Genomic DNA, 16,135 nt, shown 5'->3' on the forward strand with positions numbered 1-16,135 from the left:
TTAATTCCGAGTTCCAAAAATTTTCTCTTTTTTCAGAATATGGGTCTACGACAGGAACTGGACCGGTTAAAGAACGAGAACATGCTGCTGCGTGACAAGCTGAGCAAATACACGGACGTCTAACAGTGCGCCGGGCAAGCAACAGCTCGTCGTGGTATTAAAAAAGATGCAAACACGAGCGTTTGTTGTGCCAGCTCCTCCCACACACTATAGTCGCAGCACTTAGGTTTTTCGCCAGTTCGGATGAAAGAAGAGTTAAAAAGAAAAAAAAAAGAAAAAAAACGAAAAAAAAGAAGAAGAAGAAGAAGAAGAAGAAGAAAAGAAAGGAGCGCGCCGAATCGCAAGACCATCCTCGACGAATTCGAACAAACCTACCCCCCTCCCCCCTTTTTTCCTAGACGATCCCCGAAGATATTCTCCTTCGACGAAACTTCTTCTATTCACACCACATCTTTTCCTCTTCTTTTCTTCTCCCTTCATACACAGACACACGTATATATTTCTTTTAATCCGTTCCCCCCTTCTCAGTTCCCCCTTTTTTCCCCAGTGCTCCTTTCTCCCTTCGAAATTCACCTTACCCCTCAAAAAAAAAAAAATGTACATAGTTATATGTATAGTTAGATTATATATATATATGTATACATGCGCGCGCGCGCATACATACACGGCCGTGTGTATGTCTGTGTCTGTAAAAGTATGACTCTGTGCGCACGTGTACCACGCGCGACCGCATGCACACGTGTATGTATTTATATATACGCGTATTATTACATACCAAGAGGTGTATAGTCGGGTATATTAACTTCGCTGCAACGCATTATCAAGCATTATATGTATACACATATATACAAGAAACGCGTTACGTATATATCTATATACATAAAAAAAAAGGAGACATACGCATACACGTATACACGCGGAGCAGCAGACCGTGAATTAGTTTAGTGTGCGTGCCAGATGAATAATGTATAAACAACATGTGTACAGGTATTCATCACGAGACACTTGGAAACTTTTCCTTTTACGCGAAGCATGTTAATCAGTCAAGTGAATTTCAGCTTTCAATCGAACGTAAAGAGATTTAACAATCGACTCTCTGGTGCCTCTCGAGGGGATGACAAATTAATTTGTACCATGTTGTCGAAAGAAATTAAGTTAATTCGTAGAACTGGAGACATTCGAATTATCGATGTTTTGAGTGTAACAGCAATATATGTATAATATCCCTTCTATCTTTCAACGAATCGTTGTATTTTTATTTAAAAACGCGTTATATTATTTATATTATTCATAAAGAGCCCACCTGAAGTTAGTTCTAAGAGATTTTTTTTTTTTTTTTTAACGAAGAAGCGATTGAAATAACAAGTTGAATATTTTCTTCCGGTGAAATGAAAGGAAAAGCTATTATATATGATATTTATCGGTAAAAGTGTCTCAACTGTACCAAAAACATCTGGCATCTACGCGATAACTGCCTCATAAACTGAGCTGGAGCTAATTAGGATAATACATAAGTGAAAGAGATGTACGAAAGCACAGACAGGCGCGCGTATGAATGATCAATAGTTGGAAAAGAAAAAAAAAATGGCCGCAAGCGGTCCTTACGCGGCTATTTAAATCACGCGCTGACTCTCGAGCTTTTGTTTGGTTCTTGTACAATGCGGCCCTCAGGATCTGATTGCGGATAAATTCTTGATCCGACGTTTTTCTCGTTAATCTTTAACGTTTTTTGAACGGCCCTAAAGATTTTAAGATTCAAGTACAATAACTAGCATTATTGTACCTCGACATGGTCTTGAAACATGTCATGAGTTTAAAAGATTGTCCAGTGAATATCGGTTGTAAAAAAATTTTTCTAATTTTAATTCGTCGGAGAATTAAGGGAAGAACGGGAAAGGAAAGAATTATCCGTAATCGGTAATTTGTTAAGAAAAAGAAGAATGAGGAAGAAAAAAAAGGATAAATTAAGAACGAAGGATATTTGGGAGAACGACGCTTTTCTGCGCACGGACTAGATCCTAGTTCTCTAAGAAACGTTAATTACTGTAGCGTATCCCACAAGTGGTGATGGTACACACACAAGTGATTCTAGTTGTTTTTATCGTAAGGTAGAGATCAAGTGCTTCTTTTTTTTTTTCATACATAACGTTTTAATCTCTCTCTTCTCTCTGTAGCGTTTCGTTTTTTCGACGCTCGGTTGTATGACAGTTGATAAATCGCTCGAAGGGCTACACGATGTCTCGAGTACGGGGAAAGCGTCGCGACGCATCTTCTATTATCGTTTTATCGTATTTCGACACGGTTGATGGCTCGTCGAACAATGGATTTTCATTATCTTTTTGTTTCTTTTTTTTTTTTTTTTATGTTTCTTGTTATTTGTAAATATTTTTAATATCTATGACTATTAATTTTTTATTAGTTACTATTAGTTTTTTTTTTATTGCAAGATACAATTGCATAAATCAAAATTCTAAAGAATTATAATGTAATGATCACGATCATTTTTTAAAATATTAAAAATACTTTTTTTACTGATAAAAAAAAAAGCAATCGAAATTGCAAGTTCCATTGTTAATGACGCCACGACAAGGGTTACTTATGTAAATGATCATTGAAGTAAATTGCATTAAAAGGGCTCCCCTTACAGGACAAGAACAAATAATGTATATCTCTGTTCGTAGTTGCTTCCTCTTGTCTGACAAAGAAAAAAGAAATTCTGAATAAAAAAAGTTAATCATGAGCAAAGCCCACTCATGCGCCTTTCATGGATAATACACATGCGACTAATATTTTATGTACTGTTGGTGCGCTAAATAATAAGCGATTCTGCTCGTTGCAACGCTCAGTGACAATAATCGAGTATAATTATTATATACACATGTTTTTTAGCACTTTTTGCGATGTGAAATCGGCATTAAAAGTATATTCCCAGTAAAACTTTTTATATTGCGCCTATTATTCATTTACATTATTGATTTATTATTTTATCATTTTAATTAGTTTTGTTTTAGAACCCGTGATAACACAAATTCTTGAAGAGCTTATAATATATATATATATAAAATATATATATATATATATATTACTATCATATATACGTGTATATTTGTAGACTTATAAAAAAAAAGAATTAATTTTATAGAAAGCTTTGTTAATGACAGATTCGCTTTTAAACCGCCAGTTTTTTTATACAGCAATTGTGTTTTAGTTAAAATATATACATTCTGTACATTTGTTTCTTTACTTTTGTAACCATGCGTTGAAATTTCATAAAATCAACCGTACTTTACAATTGTAAATTTTAGTTGGATACAAAATCTATGTATGATTAATCGTGTCAACGTTATAAAAATTATTTTATGCCTTGTTATTATATTATATATATATATATATATATTTTTTTTTTCTTTTTCTCGCCGAGATTTTATGTACGTTGTGTAATATGAAATTTTGTGTAGTGTAAGTACGCGGGTAAATCTCGTACTGCAAAAAGAAATTGCACGTAAATTGCTTTTTCAATTTAGACTCATAATTCGATCATAGTAAAAGACGATTAGAGAATTTGTTTGAACATATACACTTTAACTTAACTGCGAAAAAAAAAATTAAAAACAAAAGTAAAAAAAAAAAAAAATGATTCGTAAATATTGCAAACGTAATGCATTGTAAACTCCATGCATAAAAAAAAACATGATAAAATTAGATATGATATGGATTAACGAAACAATACCATGCATGGTGCATTTCCGCATTCATTGTTCAATCATACATGAAATACGTCGCTTTTGGCATGCAGCCTAATTAACTAAAACATAAACAAAACTCATTAGATTATAATAGATGCATCGAAGGCTATTTAATATTGTGAATAATGGGCAGAAATTCGATTTACACGCGCGAACAAAAAAAATTTTTTGTATTTCATAATCGCCAATGATAGCATCTAGAGAAATTGCAACAAAGCCAAGCATTTTTTCTTTTCTTATTATTATAATTTTTGCGTTGACAGTCGTCCGATGATGTAAAAAGAAAGAAAGGAAATCGAGAAAGAAAGAGACATACTGTTTCTCGAAGATTGATATTTGTATAAGTACCTTCTAGTACAAGTTGCTATTAATTAAACTACGTCGTAGCTTTCTAAGGCCGGTCTTGGATCTCGGCACAATTTTCAAACAATGACAAAACGAGGAAGCGCAATAGTGTTTGTTGGTTATCTAAACAAAAATAAAAAAAAAAATCAGATTCCACGTACACAATCGTGTGCGCGGTATACTGCAGTCCAAGAATAGTTTATAAAATAAAAAGAAAAAAAAAATAAAGAGAAAAAAATGTCATAAAGAAATCGTAGCAAAAAAATTAGAGAACACGGTAGACACAACTGACAGCTTTGCTCCAATTAGAATTTAATGACAATGATAAAATGAAAAAAAAAAAAAAATGAAAAACTAAAAAAAAGCAACACAATGAAAAAAGTTTAAGTGACGTTACCGCGTCCATTTAATGACCATCCGATCCATACGAAACGAAAATATGAAAAAAAACAGTACACGCGAGAATTAAAATACGACCACCAACATCAAAGTGTATCACATTTCGAGAAATATATGTATTTGTTATTGTTTTCATTGAATTATATTGTTATACCTGATCCTGCATAGGATTAATTTTATTCCATTTTATATGCATCAATTTTGGACTTTCAGGATATTCGTCTAGTGAAATTTGCGAAATATTAACTTTAAAACAATTTCGAGAAATATTATTCTTACAATTATTTTTAAAATTTTTAAGTTTTCAAAATCATATTTATTAAAATAATATTCTAGAGATATTTTTAAAAAATATTTTTAAAAAAGAATAGTATTTTCACATTTATAATTATATTAACGATAATTAAAAAAATATGCTTAAAAATAAACATATAATATAAACATCAATAAAAATATAGAGAATAAAAATAATTATTATTATAAATAGATATATATTTTAAAATCTATTCGTAATATTACAGACAAAACTAAAAAGAAAATGTAACATAAAATTTAACTATAATATACAGTAAAAAAAAAAAGATTGAAAATAGCTGATGAATTTAATTTCAAAGTCAAAAAAAATCTAAATTTAAAAATCCAAAATATGAAAAAAATAAATTTTTTTTTTGTTTAAATGTTTCCTTTAATTTAGATAATATTTCTATTAAATCCTCCTTTATATTTCATTTCATTTAGACTTTTTTAACTTTGAGATTAAATTCCTCTCCAATAAATAAATAAATATGCAAAATATATACATAAATATATATATAAATATATATAAACACATAAGAAGAAAATGCAACATAAGGATTAATTATTATTAAGGATTAATTATTAAAGTTAAAAAAGATTGAAGCATAGCTGAAGAATTTAATCTCAAAATTACAAAAATCTAAAAAAACTAAAACATTAAAAAAGAATTTAACAATAATGTTAATTGAATAAAGAAAAAAAAAAAGGAAGCATAAAAAAAGAAATTTAACATAACAATTAATGAAATCTAACAAAGCTGCAAGATATAAGAGAAGAATTGAACATTCTAATATACAAAAAGAATAAGAAAAATATGGAAGAATTATTTAATCTAAAATTTAAAGAAATTCAAAGAATGTTAAAACATAAAAAAAAAGATTTAATGTAAATATCAATTGAATTAGAAGAGACATATATAAAAAAAAGTAACATAATACTTAATTAAATCTAACTGAACTTGAACAATAAAAATTGTATATTGCAATAAATAAACATAAAAACATAAAAAGAGAATATAACACAAAAATCAACAATTATAAATTAAAAATGAATGAATCTCAGGATAAGACTTTTCTCCAAAGAGGATAAGGTAGAGTAAGAATGAAGTATTATTGCCATCTCTTAGTGCTTCTAGAAAAATATTTCTTTAAAAAGATGTTTCTAGCTTGCAAGAGATGGTGCTCATGTTCAATTCTTATCTTATCTTTATTCACCATTTCTATTCATTGCTTATTTCTTATTCTTTTCCACGTGTTTCATTAGTGACATACGTAAAATTAACGTATAAATGAAATACGGACGAGAAATAGATTGACGCGACATCTCATAGGACTTTGTAAAATATGTTCTGAACCGAAAAAAGATTAGAGCTACGCCGTCTAGCGTAGTATACTCTAATTACGTACACAATTATTATCACTCAAAGTCACAAAGAAAAAAAAAATCTTACACTTTATAATTTTCACAAATTATTTTATTCACAAATAAATTTTCCTTTCATTGTATGTTTACAAAACGTTCAAACTTTTGATCACTATTATTTCAATAAATCTTAACTAATAATCTAACTACAAAATAAAAAAAATAATCATTGAAATCGCGTGCGCAGCCAATTAGCTCATCTTATTTGCTATAAAATTTATAATTGTATCAAGGATACGATTATGAAGAATATAGTAAATAATAATGATTTTCCAGGTCTCACCGCGTGGAGGTTGCTGCGAATTGGAGACCCACCCTATCCACGATCCCATCCACCCTCCTTTACGCAAAAATTTATTTAAAATCAATAATAAATAAATCTTCCTTTTGATATAAATTTGCAAAACGTTCAGATCCTTCGATCGTTGTGCAAAACAAACAGCAAAAGGAATTCTAAAGAACCCGGCGCGGAAGACTAAACGTGAAGATAAAATTAAAATTAAAAGATTTTCTATCAATATTTTACATTTCCATCGGTAGGAAAATGAAAAATGATCGATAGTAAAAAGCGTGCGCAAAAAAAAAAAAGAAAAAAAATAAGCAAAATAAGCATCCCAAAAAGCGTTACACCATTTTACCCATCTACAGTGTCTACTTTTCTACAATACACTACTTTATTTAATAAACCCTTGATCGTGCATGCACTTAATTCTAAATACGTTTTCTTTAATCAGTATCATACAATCTTCTGTTCCTGTAACAAGAAATCCTGAAACAAATTTAAATAAAAAATATAACATTAACATTTTACTTATTCTAAAAGTTCTTTTTCGTATTTCCTATCTATATAAGCATTCAAACATTTTGTTTCTAACTCTGCCTATTGAACATCTAACAAATTCTCTTCATATCAACATTCATACTCATTGAAGACACACAATTTTCAAAAAATTTATGAAATGACATGAAACCGCAAGAGGAGATCAGTACATACTAATGATGGTTAGTGAACAAAGTCACTAATGCAAAATCAAGTATCAAGTACTTGTTTATAGTGAGGAAATTGAGGAATTAAGGATGGCAAAATGATCATATTGCCTTGAAAAATAGGGAATATTTGTTTGGAAAACGAATCAGAGTGGGAAAAGCGAGGTTGCTTTTTTTAATAATAAAAAGAAGAAGAAGAAAAGAACATCGTTTATAAATCCCATTTATCAAAAAGCTAAATGTTTCGTCTACGATCTACCCTCTACCTAATATAAAACGAATTGATGATGATGAAGTAATCCGTACCATTGAAAGCTGAAGAAAATTCCTGAAACAGATTATGAACAGAATTAGTGAACAACAGAATTAGTGAAATAACAACAATAATAAAGGTAATTAATTTATAGCAAATGAGAATCACACATTATTTCGTATCTATTTTTTCTTGTTTATTTTCTTCAATTCATACCTGTAACAAACTCAATTATTGGATTAGTAATTAAAAAATAATTTACATCTAGGAATAAAAAAAATATTAAATAAAAAAAAAAAATCAAATTATCAAAATGTTGTTAAACAATTCGTGATTTTAAATGAAAGATATTCATCGATAAAAAGAATAAAAACATTTTTTAACAATAAACAAATGCTCTTAATAAAGGGATGCTGAAAAGAGAAAAACGACAAAAAGGTAACCAGAAGGGTTACCAAAATAATTATCCACTCAATGTAAATCCGAACAAACCGTGAGTGGAATTTTTTTTATTTCGCAACACTAATATATTAAAATCTCAAAAGAAAACGCGAAGAGTGCTTTATTATATTTTTAATGCATTTCTTCATCAATAAAAAAGAAAAAAAAATAAAAAAAAAAAAGATAAAAGATTCGCGAAAACATATACGAAACTCTAATAAATTAATTAATTTATGCACTCATAATTTATTATAAACGCAACACTAATAGCGGAAGATTGCAGCCATAATCAGAGACTGCTGTCGTACAATCACCCTTTGTACAGTCTTTTGGCTGTAATAGGTGATTCAGGAACTGGAACGTACTTCCACAGTCCAAGTGGAAGAAATATGGGCAATTTGGGTAAATAGACGCAACACTACTATAAAAAACGCGATATTTCATCAACGCAACACTAATTCTTCAAATGAATTTAATATAAAATTTACTATTATTCTTTAAATTTAAAAAACTACTTTTCATATATCACGACATCATAAATCGTAATTATATTAAAGAATAAAATCAAATTTATATTAAAAAAAAAATAATAATAAAAAATAGACTAATTCATAATGAAAATAATTAAAAGCAATCGCGATATTCTTTTCAACGCAACGCTAATAGTAAACGCGATTATCATTTTGTCGCAACTCTAATTCAACCCGTTATTTATCATTCGCAACACTAATGCAAAACCGCGATTTGCCCAAGATGATTGGATGAACGATGGGCCAGCATGCAAATTGGCCAGATACGATACAACAACATATACTACGTATTACTAAAACGAGCACAATGACAAAGTAGTAACAATGACTTCCCATTCTTTGGATCCAGATAAAATTCAAAAAATGAGAAATCATTCGTTGCAGCCCTCTTCGTGACAGTTTGTCGGGCCTCTTCGGTCTTCTTCTTCGGGTGCAATACCCGCTGAAACTTAAATCTAGGCTCGAGATTCACTAATCGCAAACCAAAGAAAAAAGAAAAAAGGACTAAATCGCGTAAGCTAAGTGCACATGGACGACCAACAATCGCAATGATCGTTCTCCGTACATGCACAGAATCTCGAGCGCAACGTTCGTTTCGAAAGCAAATCACGACCGCGACCGCGAAATTCGAAAACTCGACGAGCAAAACCAGAGACGAATGGCATTGTCATCCATTCGTTTCAGCTTCGCTCTCGATTTCTCAAATTTTATTTCCTGAAACAGATTGTCACGCGAAAACGCGCCTACCCGATCGGAGACTGTGACAACCTGCCCGGCCCTACCTACTTATAATTAACAGACACACCAGAAGTATACTACCTATCCTACCTAGCCCTATATTTAAAAAAATTTGGCAAAACAGGCATACCAACACATTCATTCCACGATTCTCACACATAACACTCGGGCGCAAAAGCCTACACTAGGGAAAACGTCCCGGGACGCCTCCGACACCCGAGCTTGGCACACTACTCGCATACTCTAACTTTACGTACCATTTTCCTGAAATCGACTGACGATAGCTAGTGACCATTGCGTGAAACGCGATAAAAACGCGTGTATCTATATTTTAATTGTGAATATTTATGAATACGTAACGTTTTTTAAAATACTAATCACCAGATTAAATGTTACCATTATTGTAACCATTATTATAAACCAAAATTGTACAATTATTGTAATTTGAGATTAAAAATTAATCTTACTATTTATTACTTATTCGCAATATTTAATTGCGAATGTGATTGCAAATTGTGATTGAACAGTGAAAGAAATAATAATTGGAACGACGCAATTCCACAGCCTAACCATACACACACAATGTGGAAATTACGTCGTGCACGATACACTAACGCATCGTCAGTCGCTAAAAAATTTGTATTAACTTATGAGCTAAGATCATCATACCCATTGCCTCTCTCTCACTCAAGTAACACCTGGGCACGTGAGTGAGTTCCTGGCAATGAACATGGAAAGGGTTAAACCTGAAAATCCTGAGCTAAAAAGATATTAATATATCCATTTTGTATCTAACGGGCTAATATTCTTTGACTTTGCATTATATATTTCAAATTGTATAATTATATAAACTATATTATATATTTCAAATTTTTATTATATTTCAAATTATTTGTGACTCTATTTCATATTTTATTTCATTAATTATTGAACAAATTATTGAATATTAAATTTTTAATATTGAATTAATTAAAAAGGAATTAGAATTCATTGCAATTTAATATAAATATTAATAGAAATACCCTCAGGCGATTCCTTCATCAGAGCATATTTTCAAAATCACAAGAACAATATTCAAAACTTATTGCTCTGATTCTAAAATCTACCTGTCGCGAAATGTCTTCTTACACAAAATTTACTTCATATTTGTACGAATAAAAATTGAAAAATTTACTATCTACCAGTTGTTGTAAATCATATTGAAGTTATATGAAATTATGTGACAATCACAATAATCAAATTGATCAAATAACTTAAAATGTTATTCTGAAGGATTTTGAATTAAAAAAATTCAAACTAATTATTGTATTACACTGATAATTATATAATAATAATTATTATATGTTTTGGCATTATTAAAATTACTAAACATTTTATATTAATCAAAAACGCGAAGCGTAAGAAGACCCTAGCCTGAACTAATAAATAAAACACAAAAGAAATAATCGTTACTACTCGCGGATAATTATTATAAATAAATATCCGCGGTCATTGTGCTCGTGCAAAATTCTACGTATACAACCAGTCACTCGTGTCGATTCGGATCTTTCATCCTACGACATGGTTGAATGACCGGAGGAACCAAAAAGCATGCGACTCACCATATGATGCGACGAACGCCTTCACTGTTACCGTAGCCCATCAGGTACATCAGGAAGTCATCAGGTAGAAGAAATCTGTGACAAAATATCATAATTAAAAACACGGTTCTGATTACTTGAAAAATTCAAAAATTAAAATAGGAAACTATTAAATATACAACATGTAATAATGATATTAAAATTCCAGTTAATTTCTATTTAGAAGAATAAAAATTTAGATATATAAAAGCGTAATTACCTCTTCGCGTGATGGATGATCGCCTTATTCTCTTGAGAGAAGCACTGACTCTACCCTGTGCCGAAAACGAATATTTAAAATCAACACAACTAAAAATAAGAAGTTAACAACGCGTCCGTATAAATTATAATCGGCGAACAAACACTGATTCTATCTTCGCGTTTGATCATTCTAATTAAAATTTAATTTAAGAGCTGTTGTGCTCTAAAAAAATATTCAAAATACTATAACGAAGCAAACACTGATTCTACTAACCACATTGCACGTGGTCACAAATATTTTTTAAGATTAAAATCCAAAAATCTTCATAAAGATCATCAGCATCTGTGAAATAAAATATGAAATATTGTATTGTAATTTTTTTCTTAAAAATATAACATTCGTTATTTAAAATCGTAATAATAGTAATACAAAATAAAACTATATTTAACTTCAAATATTAATTAAAAAAAATTAAATTTCTAATAAATTTTAATAATAATAAAAGTATGAAATTCTAATGTAAAAGATTAAAATCTAAAAAATGAAAATCTAATGATTCTTCTTACCTCTTCGCGTGGTGGATGATCGCCTTATTCTCTTGAGAGAAGCACTGACTCTACCCTGTGCCGAAAACGAATATTGAGAATAAAAAAAAAAATAAAATAAGAAACTCTAATAACGCGTCCGTATATATTATAATCGGCGAACAAACACTGATTCTATCTTCGCGTTTGATTATTCTAATTAAATTTAATAAGAGCTGTTGTGCTCTAAAAAATATTCAAAATACTATGACGAAGCAAACACTGATTCTATTAACCGCATTGCGCGCGGTCACAAATATTTTCTGAAATTAACATTAAATTAGTAGAGGGATGGGGAATAGAAGAAAAAGAAATATCTTTTTGATACTTTTCTTCTTCTTATCGAGCATTTGTTCTGGAAATATTGCCTTTCCATTTTAACTAATCATGAATTACGTATAAAAATGTTACCAATTATTTATTAATATCTGAAATTTAATAAAATATTCCTTATCAGATTTTAAAATTTAATTTCCAATGATAAATCATTAAAATTTTCTCATAAATTTTTAATTTTTTCATTTTTCTTTAACTAGAACGTAATTTTATTATGAATTGCTTAACAACAATCTAAATTAAATAATTCAAGAAAACAGAATAAAAATTTATACATACGAAATATAAAATTTTTACCACGAAAGAAAGTCACCAAGACGTCCATGGCGTCCATATTGGATTTTTTCCCGCCTTCGAGAATATTACCATACGCTATCAATTAAATCTGCGCAGAAGAAAATCAAAACTTCTAAGTAAATGAATAATATGTATGAAATTAGATTATATTAAAGTATCAAAATAAACCAAATCAAATAAAAACTCACGATATAAGCCATCTTGTAATTCGACACTCGAATTATATATGAGATACGAACGAGGAATTCAAAATTATTTAATTGTCAAAAAACTACCAATTCTAACAATGTTGAATAAAATACTGAATAAACGTGTATTAATTAACGCACAAATAATAACAAAAGTAGTATAAAAAAAATAATAATATTAAAATACTGTGCAATAAATAGAACATATATCTCGAGAAAATTTCAAACGTCTAATCGTCACTAAGAATCAACGAACAATGTCACTTTGCGCTTCGATTTCGCGCATCGAATAACAAGATGGAGAGGGGATACGCTCGACAAGTCGAAACATGTTTGAACACAAATCCAATTTCTCAGAAGTGAAATATCATAAGAAATGTTTCTAGCCTCGAGCAAAGTATAAACGATAGACCAAAAAAAGTAAACAATAAACATATACGCGGGAAGACGCAATATATATACATTCGGAAAAATATGCTATACTTGAATGATACTTCGACTTCACGAAATGAATACGTAATAAACCGTAAAAAAGTTCTTTTACTTTAATATGACTAAAATGATAAAAAATAAAGATCAAGAAATTGTAAAATAAACGTACGTAATACGATTAAAATTATATCATAAAAAAAACCAATATATGATTTCAAATTCTGTCTCGAAATATTCCGATACGGGACACTAATGACGCAATAGACGCAAAATGAACAATCGAAGGAAAAGACACAAAGATACGCAAAGAACTAATTAATTTCGTTTTCACTATACCGAATGGATTATTTGAAAAACTAAATTAACAATAATTGATAAATTTGGTAATAATAAAAGTAAAATAACTTACTGCGTAATCCGAATTCGCGACGACACATCCACTTCGCACAATTTTCAACTGTAGACTGACGACATGCGCAGTGTGATGCGCACTGCGTTGCGCACTCCGATGCGCACTGCGATGCGCACTTATTCGTCCCGCGTTTCGAATTAAGGGATGTTCTGATTGGCTGGCTCTTAATGCTTATTTTTTTCATTCAAAAATCGCGCGAAAAATTGAAATATAATATAATACATAAATTAATTTTTGTTGCTTGTGGAATTGGAATCCTGTAAAGATATACCTATTGGAAAAAAAAATTATTAGTAGAATTACTAATTTAACAAGATAATGAATAATTATAATGGAAAGAAGGAATTCAATAAAAAAATTAATTAAATTTAAATAAAAGTAAAAACAAAAATAAAAACAGAAAAGAAATTTAATAAAAAACTTAAATAAATTCATAAAAAGTGAAAAAATAGAAAGAGAACATAATATAAAACTGAATTTGACAAATTTAATAACCGAATTTAAAATAATCAAAACACAACAATTGAATTTAACTTTAAAATAAATAAATTTAAGGAATTAAATTATATTAAATAAGAGAGAGCAATGTCGATGTAAAAATCAACAAAAGAAAAAGCAGAAAAAATATTTAACATAATTAATTCTGAAAAAAAACGAGAAAATATATCTAAGATTCAAAGAGGTTAGGAAAGATTGAAATACAAGTAAGATACTTTAAAATGGGATAAACAAAATCTGAACAGAATTAAAATATAAAGAAAAATAACATTAAAGGTGAATAAATCTAAAAAATAGTAGAGAATGTAAATAAAATTTGAAACATAAATTAATTTAATTGGAAGAATAAATATATATATATATATATATATAAATTAATAATAGAGTACATAAATAATGAATAATGAAAAAATTAAAAGAGAATATAACACAAAAAGTTAATTACTATAAAATAAAAAATAAAAAGAAAGAAAGAAATAAGAGAATAATTTTATATCAAAATTAAAAAAAAAAATTCAAAAACCTAAAACAACAAAGAAAGAATTTAACATAAATGTTCTTGAGTTAGAACAAACATACATAAAAAAGAAAATTTAATTATGTTTAAACGTTTTTCTTGATTTAGATAATATTTCTGTTAAATCTTTGTTCTTTATTTCAATTCTTTTAGACTTTTTTAACTTTGAGGTTAAATTCTTCTCCAATATTTTAATTTTCTTTTATTACTTCATGATAGTTAACTTTTATATTATAATCTCTTATTATGTTTTATTCATTATTTACATATTACAATGTAAAGTATATTTTTTATATGTTGCAGCATTATAAGATTTAGTTAATTGTTAATGTTGCATCATATAAAAGAACTTATTAATATGATATATATAAATAATGACAAAATATAAAAACATAAGAAGAAAATATAACATAAAAAAGTTAACTATAATAAACTAAAAAAGGGGTTAAAACATAACTGAAGAACGTTTTAACCTTAAAGTTAAAAAAAAATTTAAATTTAAATCTAAATCTAAAAATCTAAAAATCTAAAGCATCAAAAATTTAACAAAAGTGTTAATTAAATTAGAAAAACATACATAAAGAAAAACATTCAACATTGTAAATTTGATAATTTTTTTCCAAATGTTTTCCTTGATTCAATATATATATTTAATATAAATATATATATTAAATATTTATGTTAATATTTGATATGATAATATTTCTGTTAAATCTTTTTTTATGTTTCAATTCTTTTAAATTTTTTAATTTTCAGATTAAATTCTTCTCCTATTTTTTTCAATCTTATTTATCTCATTTATTACTTTATAACAATTAATTCTTATATTATATTCCCTTTTTATGTTTTATTATTTATGCATCACAATGATGAATTCTTTATATATTTATATATAAATAATGAATAAATAAATATATATAAACATATAAGAAGAGAATGTAACATAAAAGTTAATTATAATACAATAAAAAAAAGACTGAAATATAACTAAAGAATTTAATTTCAAAGTCAACAAAAATCTAAATCTAAAAAAATCTGAAATATAAAAAAAACAAATTTTTGTTGTTGTTGTTTCTGTTTAAATGTTTCCTTTAATTTAAATAATATTTCTATTAAATACTTTTTTATATTTCATTTCTTTTAGACTTTTTTTAACTTTGAGGTTAAATTCCTCTCCAATGTTTCAATTTTTTTTATTTTATGGTAATTAACTTTTATATTATACTCTCTTTGTGAGTTTTATTCATTATTTATGTATTACAATGTTAAATTCTTTCTTTATATGTTGCAGCATTGTAAGATTTAACTAATTGTTATATAATTGCAATATGTGAAAGAATTTAATATTGTAATATAAAAGTAATGAATAAATAAATAAATATGCCAACACATAAATATATATAAACACATAAGAAGAAAATGCAACATAAGGATTAATTATTATAAAGTTAAAACAGATTGAATAGCTGAAGAATTTAATCTCAAAATTACAAAAATCTAAAAAAACTAAAACATCAAAAAAGAATTTAACAACAATAATGTTAATTGAATAAAGAAAAAAAAAGAAAGCATAAAAAAGAAATTTAACATAACAATTAATGAAATCTAACAAAGCTGCAAGATATAAGAGAAGAATTGAACATTCTAATATACAAAAAGAATAAGAAAAATATGGAAGAATTATTTAATCTAAAATTTAAAGAAATTCAAAGAAACATAAAATGTATAAAACATGTTAAAACATAAAAAAAAGATTTAATGTAAATATCAATTGAATTAGAAGAGACATATATAAAAAAAAGTAACATAATAAAATCTAACTGAACTTGAACAATAAAAATTGTATATTGCAATAAATAAACATAAAAACATAAAAAGAGAATATAACACAA

At 27.9% G+C, this 16,135-nt stretch overlaps 1 protein-coding gene and 2 long non-coding RNA genes across 27 annotated transcripts in view; 1 reads left to right on the forward strand and 2 right to left on the reverse strand.

Moving 5' to 3' along the window:
* LOC107995479 (thyrotroph embryonic factor) overlaps positions 1 to 4,630 on the forward strand; it is a 92,006-nt gene extending 87,376 nt beyond the window's left edge. For all 24 annotated transcript variants that reach the window (XM_062084337.1, XM_062084316.1, XM_062084317.1 and 21 more), the window contains one exon: positions 37 to 4,630. In XM_062084337.1, the coding sequence (XP_061940321.1) occupies positions 37 to 123 (87 nt within the window). In that variant the 3' untranslated portion in view covers positions 124 to 4,630. The remainder of the gene's footprint in view (positions 1 to 36) is intronic.
* A 1,609-nt stretch (positions 4,631 to 6,239) lies between these two features.
* On the reverse strand, positions 6,240 to 7,818 carry LOC133667244 (uncharacterized). The gene is made up of 2 exons (XR_009832560.1): positions 7,503 to 7,818; positions 6,240 to 6,978 (listed from the first exon to the last, which is right to left on the reverse strand). It is a non-coding gene; the product is annotated as an uncharacterized LOC133667244 (long non-coding RNA).
* A 3,295-nt stretch (positions 7,819 to 11,113) lies between these two features.
* Positions 11,114 to 13,495, reverse strand: LOC133667241 (uncharacterized). Of its 2 annotated transcripts, none has more exons than XR_009832556.1 (3): positions 13,226 to 13,495; positions 11,546 to 12,284; positions 11,114 to 11,321 (listed from the first exon to the last, which is right to left on the reverse strand). It is a non-coding gene; the product is annotated as an uncharacterized LOC133667241 (long non-coding RNA). The 2 variants fall into 2 exon arrangements; XR_009832557.1 differs by having other exon boundaries at positions 12,385 to 13,495.
* Between the last annotated feature and the right edge of the window lie 2,640 nt (positions 13,496 to 16,135).

This window comes from Apis cerana, linkage group LG14, assembly GCF_029169275.1.
Source record: "Apis cerana isolate GH-2021 linkage group LG14, AcerK_1.0, whole genome shotgun sequence".
In the NCBI taxonomy this organism is placed as follows: Eukaryota; Metazoa; Arthropoda; class Insecta; order Hymenoptera; family Apidae; genus Apis; species Apis cerana.